The 19,713-nt window shown below is 35.3% G+C and overlaps 1 protein-coding gene and 1 long non-coding RNA gene across 6 annotated transcripts; one reads left to right on the top strand and one right to left on the bottom strand.

Annotated features, from left to right (window-relative positions):
- The first annotated feature begins 10,152 nt into the window (after positions 1 to 10,152).
- Positions 10,153 to 10,598, top strand: LOC110906132. Its single transcript, XR_002573685.2, has 2 exons — positions 10,153 to 10,235; positions 10,350 to 10,598. It is a non-coding gene; the product is annotated as an uncharacterized LOC110906132 (long non-coding RNA).
- Positions 10,599 to 13,848: 3,250 nt separating this feature from the next.
- On the bottom strand, positions 13,849 to 16,935 carry LOC110904485 (zinc finger protein JACKDAW). Of its 5 annotated transcripts, none has more exons than XM_022150328.2 (4): positions 16,670 to 16,935; positions 16,188 to 16,394; positions 15,220 to 15,619; positions 13,849 to 14,910 (listed from the first exon to the last, which is right to left on the bottom strand). In XM_022150328.2, the coding sequence occupies exons 2-4, from the start codon at positions 16,312 to 16,314 to the stop codon at positions 13,995 to 13,997; spliced, it is 1,443 nt and encodes a 480-aa protein (XP_022006020.1). In that variant the 5' UTR covers positions 16,315 to 16,394; positions 16,670 to 16,935; the 3' UTR covers positions 13,849 to 13,994. The 5 variants fall into 5 exon arrangements, with proteins under 5 accessions (XP_022006020.1, XP_022006021.1, XP_035839282.1 ...); XM_022150329.2 differs by having other exon boundaries at positions 16,627 to 16,931; XM_035983389.1 differs by having other exon boundaries at positions 16,197 to 16,394; positions 16,627 to 16,931.
- Positions 16,936 to 19,713: the final 2,778 nt, after the last annotated feature.

Below are 19,713 nucleotides of genomic sequence, written 5' to 3'. Positions count from 1 at the left end.
ACATACACACACACACCTACATATACCAACATACACACATTTATAAAACACACTAACTAAACAAATTAAAAGAAAACTAACCGATATTGAAAAGGTTAAGCCGGTTTTGTGGTGGTAGTGGTCGAGGGGCTCCGATGGTGGTGAGAAGCCAGTTCACAAAAACACAAATTAATCAAAAAATGATAGACAAAAAATCTACAAATTAGAGAAGAAATCAACAATACTAACCGATTTGGGGTAAGATATAACAACCCTCGGTAAAACCAACACCCTCATAATAATCTTGACACCCTAATATATCTTAAAATGTCTCAACATGTCTCTATATGCACCCCGTATGTGAAAACCGAGCCCAAAGTAGAACATAATACATAAAATAAATTAAAAACCCTAAATCTTAAGTTGAGGCGGGCCGCGTATGACCTCACCTCAACCTAAGGCGGGCCGCATTAATATGTAAATGGACTCCGCTGAAATCTTTAGTTCATGCGGGCCGCGTATGAGTTAGTCTAAGTTCATGCGGGCCGCGAGTGTCCTGAATTGTGGCACGACCCTGAGCTGACACGTGTCAACATCGTGTCGAACCTAGTAGATGACCGGGCCAAGCTATACGTTGACCGGAGGTTGACGCGGGCCGCGTAAGGGTTAGCCTTACTTAACGCAGGCCGCGTGGAGACGCGATTACAACCCTATATAAAGAGGGCACCGGGCCTTCAGTCTGCTCGTTCATTCCTTTCTTTCTTTCTTAATTTTCTGTAGTGGCCGGAGGTTGACGTCTCCCGGGCATTATATCCCCTAAAATAGCGAGGTTCTGCTACGATGTAAGTATTATAACCCCTAGAGACGTATTAGATACGCTGCCCGATTGATCTAGGGTTCCGTAACGGCTGTCGTGGTTCTGCCCGACGTAGTCGTTGGAATGCCGTCTCGGGGAGGGTATTACTAATGTTAAAATGGGTTATTATACTAACACACGTGCATTTGTGTAAATTATAGATATTCACCAGGAAACCCTAAAGAGTAACCTAAAACAACAATGTGAGTGATCCTTCTTTTTATATACTCATTTTTGTGAGTTGATCCACTTTTTGTTACTGTTTTTACAAAACCTCATTTAATAAATACATACAAAGCAGTTATTGAGTATTTGTAAAGAATACAATTATAGTGGGTATGTTGGGGTTTTGTATACAAAATTGGTTACTGGCGTGGTAACATCCCATAAGTTGAGTATGACCATACCACTGATGTTAATTGTGATGTCTTGGATACAAATGTAATTGCGGATGTGCCCTCAATACTGCAAATTGGTTTTTACTTAAACTTGATTAAACTGGGATTCACTCACCAGTATTTCCCACTGACAAAATGTTTTAAAACGCGTTTCAGGTAACAAAATGTGAAAGCCAAATAGAAGCCAGCTGGACAGCATTGAAGGCTTGGAAAAGTGGCAATAAAGTTACCTAAGAATAAAATGGATGTTTTTATTAAATAAATAGGATTTATTCCTATAAAATGTGTGTACTGAAAACTTGGGTTTTACCCATATGTTTAATATTATTAAACGAGGTGGTTTACTCTGATTTAACATTTCCTAACTACGATCCTGATGAAAATTTCCGCTGCCAAATTGAATAAATAAACGTGATACCACCGAAACTGGCTCGCGACCGCCCGTTCCCGGGAACCAGGGATCGGGGGTTGTGACATAAGAGATGGTGGAATTGAAGTTTGGGTGATTTGGAGTTTATTTCGTGACAGAGATGAAGAGATTTGGGGGTAAATGGGGAATGGAGGGAAGAAATCCCGCTTAATGTTGCTGATTTTGTTTTAGGGTTTTTAGTAGTGATGTATTGTGTCGATGTCGGTGAATAGTAGTCACTGCTATTGCTTAAAATAACCTCAACCATTGGATCAAGATAAGAAATGGATGACTGGGGTTATTTCAAGACACTGCGTTCCGGATCAAACCATTAGCTATGATAATAGGGTTGTCGCCGCCAGTGGTGGCAGTACCGCTAAATCTCTTTATCCTTGTAGTTTTACTCATCCCTTTGAATAAGTAAAGGATTATTTTTAGCCCTTTAGTAAGAATAAGTTATATCTTTGGCCCTTAAGATAGATTAAGTTGTAAAGTTGTGCCAAACTGAGTCGAGCAAGCCAACTCGAATTTTAATCAAGCCGAGTTTGAGTTTAAGATTTCAGCCTAATTTTATATTCGAGTTGACCCAAACTTGCTCGGTGTGAACTTTTAGTCGGGTTAGCCTTGGCTTAGCTCAACTCAACTCGTTGATAATCTTTAAGTGTTGTTTTCTCTGTTGCGTCGAACATTGGACATCCCTTTATATGCTAAAATGACTTTATTATTCAAGGTATAATTTAGATTTAAATATAATTTTATAAATAATGAATAAATCATTTAAATGATTCTAAAAGGTTAAAGGCTATTATTAAATTTATAACTTAATGAAAAAATTACACATAATAGACGATAAATCTACCCTAAAATAATATAAAATAAAAAATAAAATAATTATTCGTTAGAAGTTTTTGAAATTTTTAGTTTTTTTTGGGTATGAAGAAATACAAAGCCATGGATATATGAGCGCACTAGAGGGGTGTCGACATTATACAGTAGGAAATAAATACATTAGGTAATCTCGTAATTTGTTATTTTTTTTTACAAACAAAAAAACAACTGTAGCAATATTATACTCAAGTTAAATTAAGATGATAAAATGCTTGTTTTTATGGTGTACTTTTTTTCAAATTAAAATATTAACGTCTGAAAAAAAGTTATGGTTGTGTAAAAATAGGGGGTGAGTTGGTTTAGAAGTTAACAATATATTTCAAACTCCTGTACAAGAAGCTATTTCAGTGTGAAATGTAGAAGACTACAAAAATCTGACACATATACTTTAAGCCTGGTTATAACGTCCATGTAATCACGTATCAGGAGTATGTAATCTTACGTAATGATACATAGTTACGTAATTACGTACTAGTACAAATCACGTAGCGTTATACAAAATTACGTAACATTATACAAAACCACGTAACATTATACTTGTATTTGAATATAATGCATATTACGTAGTTACGTACTGGTACATAATCACGTAATGTTATACTTGCATCTAAATATATTGCATGTTACATAATAACGTATTGGTACGTAATCACGTATTGGTACGTAATCACTTAGATTGTAATTTATCTTAAAATTATATAAAACTATAGCAATATCTTATTACCATATTATAAATTAAGAAAATGTTTGTGCATTATGGTTTGTAACTTAAGCATGGGGAGGGTTTCAAAAAAATTGTTGATTTTTCATTTCTAACCCAAAGGTTTTATGTTTTGCATTTTAACCTTTTTGTTTTTTTACTTTTAATCACAACCATTAGATTGTTAGATCAATGTTTTATATTTTATCCTACATACCTTATTCCTATATGTAATTAGTGAACTCCTAATTATTAAGAACCCACATGCCACATATTTGATCACAATCGTACATTCTCTTGGTTTGGTTTGTTGTATGATTAACGGTTAAAAAGTGTATTCTTTTATTTTTGAAGTATTAGCGAATAATTGTGAGTTCTCAAACATTCAACTATAGGAAGAGTGAACAATATATACTCGTTTAAGTGTGTCATATGTAAAGTATTTAAATCCGGATGGATGGGTCAGACGACACACCAGTTTTGTGCGGAAGCAATGAATCGCTCTATAATTGACATGGTAGTTTTAGAGATTTTCGGTTGAACCAATAACAGATTCAATGGTCGAATTAGAAAAGAGTCTTAGAAGACACTGTTGGAAAGGCCATGCTCAAAGAAGTCACATACGCCTAAAAGAATTTTGCCCAAAAAGTAAAAGAAAAACCCAAACAAGTCGCATAAACCTAAAGGTTTACACACAAAGAGTTTTAACTTTGACTCATAGGTCAGCAAGACAAAATAATGTTTTTTTCTTTTCAAATTTCTACTTTTAGGAGAAAAATCATAAAGAAAATAAATAAAAGGAAAAGAAAGATTTGCATCGGTAAAAGATAAACGACACACGACACCAAGAAAAACAAAAAGACATACAAAAAAGCATCCCATGACTGAGAGTGAGAATGACATCTTTTTGTTTAGTCCATTTCCAACACATATGGACCCCACAATAATTCTACTCGGCTTCACTTTAGTTTTCAGTATCTAATTTAAATTGGACCCAAAATAGTAACAATCATATAAAAAGAGTTCAAAAATATATATTACATCACATATGTTTATGGTGTAAGGTGGTTCTAACATCTTATTAAAATTGCCGTTAAAAATATAAATAGAGTTAAAAAATACGTGTTCCGATAATCTATTAGGTTCGAATATGCATGATAGTTTGGTTCGTGTTGTGTTGTGTGGGTGGAAGGAAAAAACCCATTACAGCACAATATCCTCAACACAGATATAGATATTAAATCAAGATGAATACGTTTCTATGGGAAAAGGAAAAAATAATCCATAAACCAAGAAACTCTTGGTGTAATTTTGAATTTTCATTGTATTAATCTTCTATGTGTTTTGCTCCGGTTCATTATTGGTAGCCTTGTGTTGTATAATAAAATCTCAGTGGATAAAAAAAAGGAATTTTTAGCGTATGAAACCACCAAAATCACACATAATTATGTATCACGTATATAAAATCAGGGTTAGGATTTAGAGAAAACGCTCAAAAGTGTGAGAACGGAGAGAACGCTTATGGATCGTCCGATCAAAACATCCGAATAAATGTCATTTACATTTTGTATTATAAAAATAACATCCCGCCTAACCTACGTGCCAAAAAAATTCTATAAATAGAAACGTCTCACCACCTTCCGTTTATCACACCAAAAAAACACACCGTGGTTGCTAAAAAAATTTACAACTCAATGTAAAAACGCCAAAAAATACAACGCCAGCAAACATCTTTTCTTTGATCCTCAGTAAAGTTCTGCATGAACCTTCATTTAGTGATTTTTTACGAGAGTGAAGAAAGATTTTGCTGCATGAGATTGACAAAATTGAAAAAAGAGGGACTGATGACACCCATATGTCATACTGTCATCTTTGTTCCTGAAGAAGGTTTGGATGATAAGAAGAGACCTATACCAGTGGCAAATAGCATCCACCCAGAGGGGGTCGCTCTATGACTCAAACATCAACAAAGACAATTCAACACATGAACAAAGAAAATAATCAACGCCAAACCCAAAAAGCCATTTATTTGTCACATTTCTTGTCGTTTCAAAAGAAAAAGAGACTAATGACACTGAAGATTTAAAATAATAAATTGCTTCTACTTTGTTTTTTTTAATTTTCTTTGTCTATTGTTTGTTTTGTAATGTCAGTTAATAAACAACAAAATAATATTAATGCTATAACGAAAAATATAATAAAACACCAAAATTAGCAAATACGTGTAAAACGCCATAATGCCATACAAAAGCCCCCCAATAAACTACCAAACTATAATAAAATTAATTTGAACAACTAATATTATAAAAAAAGAGTGAAAAAATGTGCAAAAGAATATAAAACAAAAGAAGTCCAATAGTTATCTAACCGCCATTGGAAAACAAAATGCCATATTTACAGCCGTCAAAAGATTTGACGTGTTACACCATTAAAACAATTGAGTCTGAAAACAAAACACGGTAAACTGCAAAAAACAGTAAAATGAAATGACGGAAAACATAATTACTAACATTTATTATATTAAATTTATTTATCTTTTTTCAAACGCCATAATTACCTGACATACGCAAGAAAAAAAATCAATATAAAAGAAGACCATCAGAACCCAAGTTCAAACACGTCAAAAAAACTAAAACGCCACATATTCTCCAAAACGCCAAAAAATTTAAAAAATGGCTTAGGTTATTGCATGGAGGTTTGAAAGAAAGGAAAAAAGATTCATCATAAAGTTCGCTTGCTGACAGGAGAAGGGTTAAGGTAAGAACAATAAAAGCCATGATGGGAATGAATGAAAATGTTCAGAAGGATATCCTGGCCCTTGGGGTTCCAAGAGACAACGATTGTGAAAGAACAAGAACTGTAATAAAAAGACTGGAGAGAAAGTTTCCAGCAGAAGATGATGAAGATGATGATGATATTGAAGATACACAAATACCAAAACTTAGCAGTTGGGTATTGCATGAGAAAGAAGGAACACTTGAAGTGACTTATAAAAACGAGGTGCAATATTCAAGACCAATGGAAGAAATATTGAAGACATGGTTGCTATCTATCATTGGACAACTCTGTGATTTAACACATTCAAACGATCCAAAATCCAAGGATGCAGTGATATTCTTGAATAGGCTGCAGCAAAGAAGAGACGAGCTAATGGCGTTATACGCAAAAATGAAATTTAATGATGAAGAATCTGAAGAAAGTGAAGAACAAAGCGATGGGTACATCTCTGATGTAATCCCATCTACGGAAGACTATTAGATTATTTTGATTTTCGAGTTATTGTAAATTTTTAAAATATTAATCTATGGTAATAATTATTAACAAAAAGATACAAAACGCTAAAAATGACATGGAAAAAGCCATAACGCCAAAATATTAACTGTGTGACACAAAAAGAATTAACTCAAAGAGAAATCTGAGAAAAAAACAATAAACGCCAAATAATTAATAAATCTACAAAACGCCAAAATTATCCTGCACGCCAAAAATAAAGAAGCATGTCAAACGCGAAAATCGTGAAAGGAGAAGAATACTAAAAAGACAAAAAAACCCCTCAGTCCCTGATCAAGCCCCACGCCACGTGTTCGGTCAGGATGCGTTCTCACCGTTCTCACAGTTTTTGCCGTTTTCTTCTGATCCCGTTTCTATAAAATCATGCATTGTTATAATTGTTTAAAAATCACGTATTACAGACTATGAATCATATATCTATATATAATTAAAAATTTAGTTATATGAACTATTTTACAACCTTCATTAATGAGACTCTTAAATACATGAGTCTCTTAAATACATTCTTTCTTCAAATTAATAAAATTAATATTATAATCGTAACAAATTAGACTTAGTTATATGAACTATTTTACAACCTTCATTAATGAGACTCTTAAATACATGAGTCTCTTAAATACATTCTTTCTTCAAATTAATCTATATCTATATATACTTAAAAATTTAGTTATATCAACTTTTTTACAACCTTGCCTCTTAAATACATTTGTGTCTTTCAATAGTATATTATAAAGCATTTCACAAGGGTTCTTGCAAAAGTTAAGTAATTACAAGCTATATTGCTTATGGTACAACACTTTATTATCATAGTAAAAACTATAAAGGCAAAATTGCATTTCTGCATTACTATTAAAATGAATAAAATTTATAAAGAAAATTCTTATTAATTTAGGCATTTATGATAACCAGCGACACTAAATTCATCATTTATTCAATTCAATGTCAATAACTATGAAACCCTTCATCATCCAAACGCACAAAATAAGACTTGATAAATCACGTTTCTTTTCTCATCGTCGGTCTCTATAGGGTCGTTGTATTCCAATCACCACAAGGGGCTTTACCAATTTAATCTGGGTTGTGATGGGTTCTTGGTGGTCTGAGGTAACCGATCGACGGAAACGGGTAGAGCACTAGTGAGTTTGAACGAATTAAAATGGATGTGCACAAGTAGGATGGACGATTTTAGGTTCCGACGACACATGTATGGTTAGGGCTCAGTGGCGGTTGATGGTGTTCTACGAACAACAGTGGGTGGTGTTCCGGTGGCTATGGATTCCAGCAATGGAAGGTTTAGGGATTTAGGCTTCAGTTGTTTCCGCCATTCTCGGTACCTTCTACGCATGTGGTGTTGGACGATGAGGTAAATTGTTACAACTGCTTACATTCACTTGCATCTATATTGATTTTGGTTATTGCTTCATTAATGTTTAAGACTGAAAGGTTTACTTATGCCTACCAAGTGCAGGGCCGGCCCAATAGACTAACTACCCTAGGCCCAGGCCTAGGGCCATCAAAATTGAAGGGCCTCAATATATCAATAGGGTTTCTTTATACTAGGCCCATTATTTATAAGACACTGCCATTAAGCCCAAATGTTACCACTGTACGTGAATTCATTAGCGGCCCTGTAAACTATCAGAGAAGTCGTTTGGCTGTTTGGGTTTCCTATATGGCACCAACCAATCACCCCGATGATAATTATGGCACCTGGCATCCCAATCGGCAATGTCAAACAGCAGTACGGCACCAAGCAATCACCGCAATGACAGGTAACAACGACCCTTTTTTTTACTCTTTTTATATAAAAAAGTCTGAAATCGATGTTCAAATCAAACTCCACTCAGAATCTAAAATCAGTCTAACACAGTGTTGATCGAATTCGAGATCGAAGTTAGTAACACTCTTATATCTTGATCGAATTCGAGATCGATCGAAGCCCCAAACATAAACTGAAATCAGTATTGTGATTTGTCGAAACTCGATTTTATAATTTGAAACTTGCAACTTTGAAGACATTGGCAGTACTCTGACTCTGTTTTGCAGTTTAGTTTTGTGGCTGGCCAGTGGCTTGGAACCTGAAACACATTGGATTTTGGCACTTTAACTCCTTTTTGCGATTTAATTATGTGGCTCTTACTCAGGTTAGTCATTCTCATTTTGTTGATTTTAAATTGTTGTTTAGGGAATTAGCGCTTATTTGCTTATTTCAATTTGTTTTTAGACACTTAGGGCTTATTTTATTATTTTAATTTGCTGTTTAGGGCCAATTGTTAATCATTATAATAGAATAGATTTATATTTTAGTAATGTCGAATCGAATCCGAACTTTTGAATCTGGTTATGCAAAAAAATCGAATCATAACTTTTGAGAAAGGAGGAGGGTTTTGTTACTAAATACGTTGAAAATGATAATTTTGCAAAAGGGCCTCCACTTCTTAGTTCGATTAGGGCCTCCGAAAACGTAGGAACGGCCCTGACCAAGTGCTCAATGAAATGTGTCATCCAAGTTTGCTGCAATTTGTATGTGCAGATTTGTATTTATATCAGCATGTATGGTCTTTTTAGTGATGATTCCAACCCTTCACTTATAAAGGGCTGGTTTGCCACCCAAACTTCATTTAAAAAATGTATAGTTGCTCGCAAATTGTTTTATTTAAACAGTTAGAATATTATGTAATAATATAGTTATGTAAATTGTAAGGACAGTTAGCATGTCAATTATTGTTGTAGTTCAATTAAAAAGAGCCCAGTAAGTCTTTACATGTTGAATTTGAACATGACAAAAAGTACAACATGTGTATTTCACAATCTCTTATTTTACAATGTTATCCAATGTTTGAGTGTTTACTTTTGAATTTTTTAGGTATTTTGGAAAACTCCTCACAAGTCGTTTAGACAGGTATATGACTTGCCTTTTTATCGATTGACTTCTTTCTAGAATATGGTTTGGTTTTGTTATATCTCTCTTCCTTTCGGCATGCTTGTTAAGGAGGTTAATATAAGACCATGGGGTATGGTGGGGCTTGGGTTGGGCTTGGGTTGGGCCATTTGTTGACACGTGGAATGGGAGCCCCCCCACCGCCTGGTTACGTGTCCCCGGGGTATGGCGGGGCGTGGGTTGGGCTTGGGTTGGGTGTGGCAGATTGTTAAAAAAAATAATACAAAAAGAGCAAGCTAATAAGAGCAAGCCAGCTAGCATGTCCCCCCGCCCCACGCCCGGCTTGAAAGCCAAGCCCCAAGGGCAACGCCCTAACCCAAGCCCACCCGGGGTGGTGCCTTGGGCGTTTTCCCCCAACCCACGCCCAAACCCCCGCCCCATACCCCATGGCCTAAGATATTATCTTGTAAAGTTTTATGTTTCATTCTACTAGATCATTTGATATAACTACAAAACGGGCGGATCAGGTAACAGATAAAAAATCAAAACCGATAAAAAATAGGAATAAAAAAACTTGGTAACGCATCACTTCGAATGTATAAAGACATATAAGGGGAGAAGTTGGTTTTTGAAAAAAATAAACTTGGTGTCGTTATAAATGGAAAGGCAACAAAAAAACTTTCAACTATAATTGACTGATTTCCATAAACAATGTAATTGTGCATATTTATTTTGGATAACCATCTACATAAATGTTTCGTGCTTTTCCTTCCCAGGCCTGCTTATGCAGATTCGGATTCAGAAGAAACAGTTGACAGTGACCCACATGAAAGGTATACCGTCTGCACTTAGTGTTAGTAATGAAAACCCGTACTACTTTTCGATGCATATATACGTAAACATAGTATACCATTTTTAATAGTTTTCTTTTCGTTATTTCACTGCAGTCAGTTGGCTGGTGATGGGATTGGGGATGACGGTGGCATGCGTTAGCTAAAGTTTGGTCTATTTGTTATCCAATAAGATAGGAAGGCGTGCGAGAGTTTATGCGTTTTTCTTTCATCTGTTTCATGTTTTTTTTCTTGGAAGACATCTTTTTTCACTTCTTTTTGGCCGGCAAGTTTTGCCAAGGAAACAATTTATGGCCCATGGTTTAATAAAGTTTAAGCACGCCCCTTTGTAGGCGTATTGTCTTACATGTTATGCTCTGGCCGTGTCAGACGTCTTACCACGAACAAACAATAGCTATTATGCATGCCGTGCATCGCACGGGCTTTCTTCCTAGTGTTAAGAAATATACACTCAAATTAAAGATAATAAAACTCTTTATAGTATAATTAATTCAAACATTACCCTATATATTAATTTTCCAATGCTTTGAACAGTAACATTTTAAACAGTAACAAATAAAAAATAGTATTATCCTTTTATGCTAATAAGACTGTATAGTATGGTGGGGTGGGGGTTCGGTCATGGGTTGGCACGTGTACTTTGAGGGGCACCGTTCGTCAGTTGTATGTTGGGTCGGTATGGCGGGGCGGGGCGTGGCTAGCCCGCTTGGGTTTGGCTTAGCCAAACGGTTGTTTTTTAAATTTAAATTCTAGCCACCTATAGCCTAGCCAACCCAGCCAATGAGAGCCGGCCACGGAACACCGCTAGGCCCGCCTAACGCCCGGGTTGAAACCCCCGCCTAAGGGGCCACGCCGAAACCCAGCCCCACCCGGGATGGTGACTTGGGCCTTTGTACCCAACCCATGCCCCAAGCCCCGCCCCATACCCCATAGTCTAATTGAAGTGAAGAAACAGTAGAAGCAATTAAACAACATGGCAGGGAATAGTATCACCTTGTCATTGGTTCAAATGGGCGGCCGCCCCTCCGCCCCTCCCCCATTGGACCAACCAGTTTATTATTTTATACACGCTTTAAAATTATGTTTTTGCCCTTGAATATGTGCCATTGGTTCAAATGGGCGGCGAGCAATACCCATTAGACCAACCAGTTTATTATTTTATATCCACTTTAAAATTACGTTTTTGCCCCCAGTTAAAAAACACGGTTTTGCCTCAACTTCAAAATACGTTTACCCTTTTGCCCTGAGCTAAAAAATATGATTTTGCTCTCGGTAAAAAAATTACGCTTTTACCCTCAACCAAAATTACGTTCTCGCCCAAGTTCAAAATAAAATTTGGTTTTTCCCCCGGCTCAAAATTTAAGATTTTACACCAGTTTATTATTTTATACCTACTTTAAAATTACGGTTTTGCCCAGGTTTTAAAATTACGTATTTGCCCACAGTTCAAAATAAATTTATGCTTTTGCCCCCAGCTAAAATTTACGAATTTCCCCTCGGTTCAAAATTACGATATCACCCTCAATTCAAAATTACGTTTTTCCCCAGTGCAAAATAAAAATATGGTTTTCCCCTATCTAAAAATTAGGATTTGACCATCGGGAACAAAATTTTGATTTTTCCCCCAAGTAAAAATAAAAATATGATTTTGCCCTCAACTAAAAATCGTGTCAAAGAGCTGCCTAACACTCTTTTTACTTTTTATTTCTTGCAAAACTATAGTACTGTTTTTTTAATTGATTGAGGATTATTCGGCAATCGCCCTGCAACGTGGGCGGGCATCACCTAGTTTAATAAAACATAAAATTTATTCGTTTTGAAAAAAAAAATTGGAACTATATTTAACCCCCCAAAAGTACACAGTTGTGGCTTTTTTTCCTCCTCTAGACGTATTAATTTTACGTAACGATGTTATCTTAATAATTGAATTAGGTGTTGTTTGTTTTTTAGATGTAAAACGTCTGCAGTCTGCGGACCACATTTGCAGACATCTGTAGCTGAAGAGGTGAACCAAAGTTCTGCGGTTTGCAAAAACAAGATTGTTTGTTTTTTTAACTTCTGTAAGCATGAATAACAATCAAAAACAACATAATAGACATGAATAACGATACAAAATTCTAATAACAAACACAAAAATTCAGCAAACTACCAACAAATTTATAAAATTTAACACAAAAAATCATCAAACTACCACTAACAATTAACAAACTAAACTATAATACAAATAACAATTTACATGTGATAAAAGTTCTCCTCTCCATTCAATCTGTTTGATTATCCTCAAACAACATGGAAGTAAAGATCTTCCCAGCCTCTGAAACTCTTCAACAACTGAATTAACCGCCTCATAATCCACCGATACAACACCGACGTACAACACCGAAATCCGCCGGAAACCTTGAATTTGTAATTTGTTCCATGTGATTTGGGGGTTAGGGTTAGGGTTTGAGGGGATTTGGTGAAGTGAAAGAGGGAGACTGAGATTAAGAGGATGATGATGGATATTGAAGAAATTGTGAGTGTTTGTCTTCATGATAGTGGTACAGCCGGAGATGATTGAAGTTGCCGGAACGATCACTCATCGGAATCAGAATCGGAAAGTGAGATTGGCTTGGGGTTTCCAGATGGATCTCTGATTTTGGGTTTTGTGAAGCCGGAGATTGATTGAAGTTGTCAGAACAACCGGCAATGTTATTGCTATTTTCTTATCGTTCCTCAAGAACTCATTCAGGATTATATGAGTGGTACACCGCGTTGTTAATTTATCATATGAGTTCACTTATGTGTTATCAACAAATCTCTGATTGAAGTTTCCGCCGGTGTCGACTAGAGATGGGTGAACGACAGTGGAGGGGCGGCGGAGGTGGAGGGGGTGGCGGAGGAGGTGAGGTGTTGGCTGGAGAAGTGGAGATGGGTGCTAGTGTTTTGAGGTTTGAAGATGTGGAGGTGTTTTGAAAGAGAGGTGTTTTGAAGAGGTTTGAAGAGTTTGGTCCAGATCTGCGCGAGGAAGAGCTCTAGAAGAGTGTTTTTAGTGAAATCTCTTCCAAAAAACAAACACGTTGCAGACCCAAATGTCTGCGCGTAGTCTGCGCGACGCAGACATAAGAGGTCAGGAAGTACTTCTTGCAAAAAACAAACACCCCATAGTGTGACGAATGGTTCAAAATATCTCTTCTAGACATGATTATGAATCATGAAGGTTATTCGATTTGGAAAAAAAATTAGAAGTATATATTTAACCCTCAAAAAGTAAACAATTGTGGCTCTTTTCTCTCTCTTCTAAACGTGTTTTACGTAACTATTAATTACGATGTTATCTTAATAATTGAATTAATGTGATCAATGGTCCAAAATATTTCTCTCGTACAAACTTTTTCTTTGTATCCAATCGCCCGATTTATGTGTGTGTAATGTCATTTTTTAGGTTACTTGGGGTAAACCCTTTTACTTTATCATTAATATAACAAATTTTAACAAATGGGACAACTTACACCAAAACATAAAGGTTTCTAATATAATACTACCTATTTAATGGTTTATTGACATGCACAAGTAAAAAGCGCCTTTTTACCATCTTGTTGACATCCCCATGTCATTAACAAAATAACAATGTTTGTTTTTCAATAAAGGTGCAACCATTGACAAAAAAAAAATCGAGTCTATTATACATAATTATTATGCTACATTAAACACACGTGATGATGAGAGATACAAATTAATCAAGCAACTTACGGAAGACATCTAATTATTACTAGCGAATTGCCTCATTGATCCCATGGTAGAACCATAAGATGCAAAATTCACTAGATCTTGTGGCAACAATGGCCGGCCACCTTCTCCTCCCACCCCCAAGAAGTCTCTTGTTAATCCATTGTCCACTCCACTAAAGCTCCGGTTCATCATCTTCAACGGTGCCATTGTTTCGTTTCTTGACATGATCATTAATTGTTGCTGGTCGAGATTGCTCACTCGAGGACTTGAACTTGACGAATTGTTATTGTTCATTGCAGTGGAGACTGCTTGTAATTGAGTGATATTATTTTTCACCAAGCTGACTGCAGTGTTTGATGTGGTGGAGGAGGAGTTCATGAGGCCGAAACTTGTTCCAAACATCGATGGGTTGCTCCGAGTGGAACCCATTTGAGCGGCTTTCTGAAGGAGTGCGGTCGCAGACATTGGACCTGTGGATTCGGATTGATGGGGATGGTTCATTGAGTATAAAGAAGCTAGGGTTTCCTCTTTTAAATCTTCTGGCAATGCTGTTAATGATAAATTTGGCACCTGGTTTGAGTTGGTAAAATTTGCCATTGATGATGAACCATAAGCATTGACCATATCGGCTAAACCCGTGGAGCTTGATGACATGTAGAGATTCGAATTCATACTCATTTGATCCATTGGAGAAAGATTGAGCTGGGAATTTGCTTGGTCTAACCAAAGTGATAATCTTGGCTTGTTTTGATCCCCAAAATCTGTCCGGAAGCCGGACCCGTATTGTGTGATCCCAGAAAATCCATGAGGAAAATTAGGGTTCATCATGGATTCGTTCATACCTTCGTTTTTCAAGCCGAGGACATTCGGTGTCACTGAGCTAAGTCTTACACTTTCTTCAGCCAATGCATCACAAAAAGCGCGATGAGTTATGAAACTATCTTTCCTGCACAAAAATTGTAAAATAAATTATTAAAACGGGATACTAGCTGGTTACTAGTCACACCAGAGGACTTGTCATATATCAAAATTGATGTGTGTAGCAAATGTGTTCCTCCGGAAGTGATAAGGGTTATAGTCTCTCATCATATATACTGAATATAAATTTAGTACAGGTTTAGAGGGTGTGTGAGTTAGCATTTCTAGAGTATACTGATATCTAGGTCACATTTAAGTTCCAGGTATTTATTTCATCATTTTAAGCTGAAAAACCAAGATTAGTTCTCAAAGATATTAATAACTAGTACGTACACACCTGGAGAAAAGGGTGCCACAGTCACACTTGTACTCTCTGGTGCCACAAGTCTTGGAATGAGCTTTCCAGTCAGATTGAACTGCATACTTCTTGGAACATTTTTCACACTTCCATTTCTTCTCTCCGTGTTTCCGGCTATAATGTTTCTTGATACCGGTAAGATCTCCAAGTGCCCGCGATGGATCATGGTGGACACATGTTTTTTCGGGGCAAATATAGACTTTCTTCTTTATGGGTTCTTTGGGGTTCCTTTGCTTTAGTTTCCATGGTAGATTGTGACCTCTCCGATGAAGTTGTAGGTTTTGGTCTCTTTGGAATCCTTTGTTGCAAATTTCACATACAAATCGGTTTGTTGCCATTAGTGATTTTGGTGAAAGTGCCATCACTTCTGCATCTGGATCTGTTTAAATATATATTATCATCATAATCATGATAAACACAAAATTTATAGGTGTTTCGACAATTTAACTTATAGTATTATAGATTTACACTAAGTCTCTAATTAATACAAAAATCCAAATTGAATTTGAATTTACATTTGATCGAGAAAATTCAAAATTACCAAAACAAGATGGATCCTTTTAGTCCTACGAAGTGCTAGATTTGTAGTACTCTAAGGTTAAAAGTTTTTTCAATCAACTTATTGATATATAATCCACGTGTCAATACAGGAGGCTAGATTTGAAATTGTGAAATCTGAATTTTATATCTAAAACCTAGCTAGAAACTTTTGAAACATTATTGAAAAATAATAGCTCTAGCTAGGAGTAGGATTTAGTGTAAACAAATTCATCTACTAGTTAACTGAACCAAACACAAGAAACAGATCCCAAACATGATTGTATCTTATAAGCAATCTTGATACCAAATCAAGAAATCTTTTGATTAATTTATATATGTGTGGCTTTCAAAAGAAAAGAAAAAAAAAAGGCAAATGGTATTTGTTACATATGTGTATATGTTCATACCTGGGGTACCTGGTAAATTTCTTTTCTTCTTGAGATTGGAGATGGGTTTAGAGTTGGGGTTTGGTTCATGAGGTGGTGGTTGATGGCGATCTTGAAGCGGAATAGGAAACATCTCACCAGACATCATATCTTGATTGATCAAAAGTTTTTGTTGCCTTTTTAGCTAAGATTAAGATTGAAAGCTTTGGTTGTAGTTTAGTAAGCAGTCTGAAAAACAAACAAGAAGGATTTGAAAACAAAACAAGAAAACAAAAACAAAGTAAGCCAAGAGGGTAAAAGGGTTTGGTTTTATGTATTCAAACAAAACTTCCAAGAGAAGTATATGTAGGATTGTGCCAAAAAAGAAGTAAGAAACAAATTACTTTTAAACACAAGTTAGCTGAAAGAAGAAGCTGAATCAACCAAAACAAACAAAAACCACAATAATCTAAAGGGATACCGTTGTTACAGACAGAAAGAGAGATCTGGTAGAGTTTACTTACAACTAAATTGTTGTGTTTTTTTGGTGTTTTTATCACTAACTAAACACCAAAAACAAGAAACTCCAATACTTTCAAACTTCTCTAAACAGAATATATCATCTCTCTCTCTCTCTCTCTCTCTCTCTCTCTCTCTCTCTCTCTCTCTCTCTCTCTCTCTCTTGGGGTTGATTTGATTACCCCTTCTTCGTCTTCTATCCTTTTATTTTTAGCCCTTATTTTCAAACACGGTCAGCCATAGATTTATGCTTTGGGACCCTCTTCTCTCTCTCTCTCTGGCAGAGGGTGTACATAAATATATAGATATAATGTACATATCATGTGTGTGTATATTGGCTTTTAGCTGCTTGTAAACAGAATGTGTAGAGTTGTGTGTCATTTGTATGTTTTCGCCCCTCAAATTCTTATTATCAACCCCATGTACTTTTCAAAATATTTAATAATCTTATACACACATTTGCATGCACATAACTAGAGAAAGTCTAGTTATAGCATGGGAAGTGAAACTTATTTATTTAATAAAAGACCATGAGACAAATAATATGGTCGAAAAAAGGTAAACAAATTCATGACCTCGATACTACAATTAATACTAGAAAGTAGAATAAATTAGTTGACTAGATGACACATACTATACGATATCATTTTCATAGTATTTTCACCATTTAATAAACGTTTAATATACAATATATATCGTTTTCAAGAAGAAAACCAAGGATAGCAATGGATTAAAAAAAATAAGCGGTCTTTTCTCCGAAATCACAATTCCTTTGATGAGTGCTAAAAATATAATTTATCATTCAAAAAAATTCATTAATATTAGATTATGACTATGTTGAAGAAACACCATTATTCTTTTTTTTTAACGGAAATATACCCATTACTAGGTTGACGATTTGTCCCCTCTTTTTTGTGGGATAGTCTGTTTGTGAGTGAAAGTTATCTTTCAAAAAAAAAAAAAAAAAAAAAAAAGCCTAGCTGGATGATTTGTAAAGGTTCTAACTATTAAACTGGCTGAAATTTGGGGCACACTGCACACATAACTAATTAATTAACTTCAGCAGACAATTAGGTTTTCTACATGCCCCAATTTTCCTTTCTAGTTGTAATAAATAAATGAAAATTTATAGAAGAATTATTTGTGGACACACAGTAGGTTAAAAATGTCATCGTCACATTATTCTCACATCTTAAATAACCATATAATGTTTTGAAATTAGGTATGAAACCAACATTTTTGTACCTATCACACATATAAAAATATAGTCATACATCCATTTCATATTCAGAATTTGAATTCTTCTATATAAGATTTTTCAACTTGCAGTACGTACTAATTCTAGAACAAAATGGAGTGCTAATTAAAACAATAAGATACGTGAACAATAACTGTTTTGATGAACAATTCGATACATAATCATAATAATACAATAATAACTATACAAATGGCTAATAGTTATTTCAGTTTGAACATACCAATGTCTTTACAACTTTTGGAAAATGAAGTCAAACTTAAAGTTCTGCATGGGAAAAATTAATTAAGGAAAAAAAATGTTAAAGTACGTTGAGCTTCAATGAAAAGAAAAAAAGAACGGAAAAAATGGAAGGAAAAAAAGGATAATTTAATTGATTGGATGTTTACTTTTTTTACATTGGTTTGAAAAAAAGTGAGTAGCCTTTATAAAATGATTACTGCATAATTGAAGATTGGACCTTCAAAAGAGGTCTTGAAAATTTAGGGTTTGAAGGTCCCAAGGAGAGAGAAGAGGTCGAGTCCGTGATACCTGTGTCTGGAGCTTGTGGGGTCTCCGATGGTTTCTTTTGGTCTGTAGATCTGATGATACCATTCGACTCCATACATTTTTTATCTCCTTGAAGCTTTATGCATGCATGCATGTGTTTGATGTGATGATGCATGCATGATAAGTCATCATGAACATTGAGCAGGGTCCTTTCTCTCTATCCCAAAGATTAGACTACAAAAATATCGAAATATTCATATCACATATACATTAAGCATGTCTTTCAGCAAACTGGTTAATCTCAAGTAGCATTATCAACAAATTTGATTGCAAAATTATCAAAGAAAACTTTCTTTTAATTTATGATGACAATCCGATTATAAGGTGTTATATATATATATATATATATATATATATATATATATATATATATATATATATATATATATATATATATATATATATATATATATATATATATATATATATATATATATGTATGTATATATACTAGCAGTGGCGAAGCTTGAAAAAAAGTTCGGGGGATCGGAAGGTAACGGATCTAAAAGAAATTTTCTATCGCGTAGTGTCGAGGTGTATGTCCGGGTCGGACGTTGGCGATTCGATTCGGGTCGGGTCGGGTCGGGTCAGGTCAAACATTAATATCAAATAAAAAACGTTTTCAAACATTAAAACGTAAACATTGTTTAACAAAAAACCAACAAAGACACCAAAACATTAAAAAGGAGAGAGGAAGGTGGGCATCCGGTTCTCCTGGATGAGAATTATAGTTCTGCCCGTCTTCCCCATAGCATAATCTAATAACAAAACAAGTTAACAAATCACCCTAAATTTAAAACTCTAATTTCTATCTAAATCAAATCACAATAAGATTAAACAAATAAAATTAGACATAGTTACAGAAAGATTCAACAAGTTTAGGGTAAAAATTCGGATCAATTTCTCCCCTAATTTCAACCTAAATCACATAATTTGCAGCCCTAAATTAAACCTAAAGATAAAAAACACATACCTTTAACTTTATGAAGATTGAAGAAGTCGAACAAGAGTACAAGACCACAACAACGAGCAGTGTTTTGGCTTCTGTTCTCGAACAAGAAGCTGAAGTCGAACAGTTCTGGAACCTGTGTTTCCCCCTTCTGCAGTTCTGGCTTGTGGCTTCTGTTCTTCTGGTCGATGTCCCAAAGTAAACGAATCTGGGTATTTTTTTGGATAAGGTGGGCTTTTAAGTTGGGCTATATAATGATTTGATTTGGGTTATATAATATACATTCTAGTATTCTA

The sequence above is a fragment of the Helianthus annuus genome, chromosome 14, assembly GCF_002127325.2.
Source record: "Helianthus annuus cultivar XRQ/B chromosome 14, HanXRQr2.0-SUNRISE, whole genome shotgun sequence".
In the NCBI taxonomy this organism is placed as follows: domain Eukaryota; kingdom Viridiplantae; phylum Streptophyta; class Magnoliopsida; order Asterales; family Asteraceae; genus Helianthus; species Helianthus annuus.
The sequence above is the reverse complement of the archived record's forward strand: the minus strand, read 5'-3'. Positions and strand labels throughout refer to the sequence as shown.

Bases quoted from the DNA above. Each gene is read 5' to 3' on its own strand.
- LOC110904485 (XM_022150328.2), bottom strand. From the start codon at position 16,314: ATGATGTCTGGTGAGATGTTTCCTATTCCGCTTCAAGATCGCCATCAA. The intron at 15,620-16,187 runs GTATGAACATAT...ATATTTAAACAG, and splicing joins AAATTTACCAGGTACCCCAG to ATCCAGATGCAGAAGTGATG. The intron at 14,911-15,219 runs GTGTGTACGTAC...ATTTTTGTGCAG, and splicing joins TGTGGCACCCTTTTCTCCAG to GAAAGATAGTTTCATAACTC.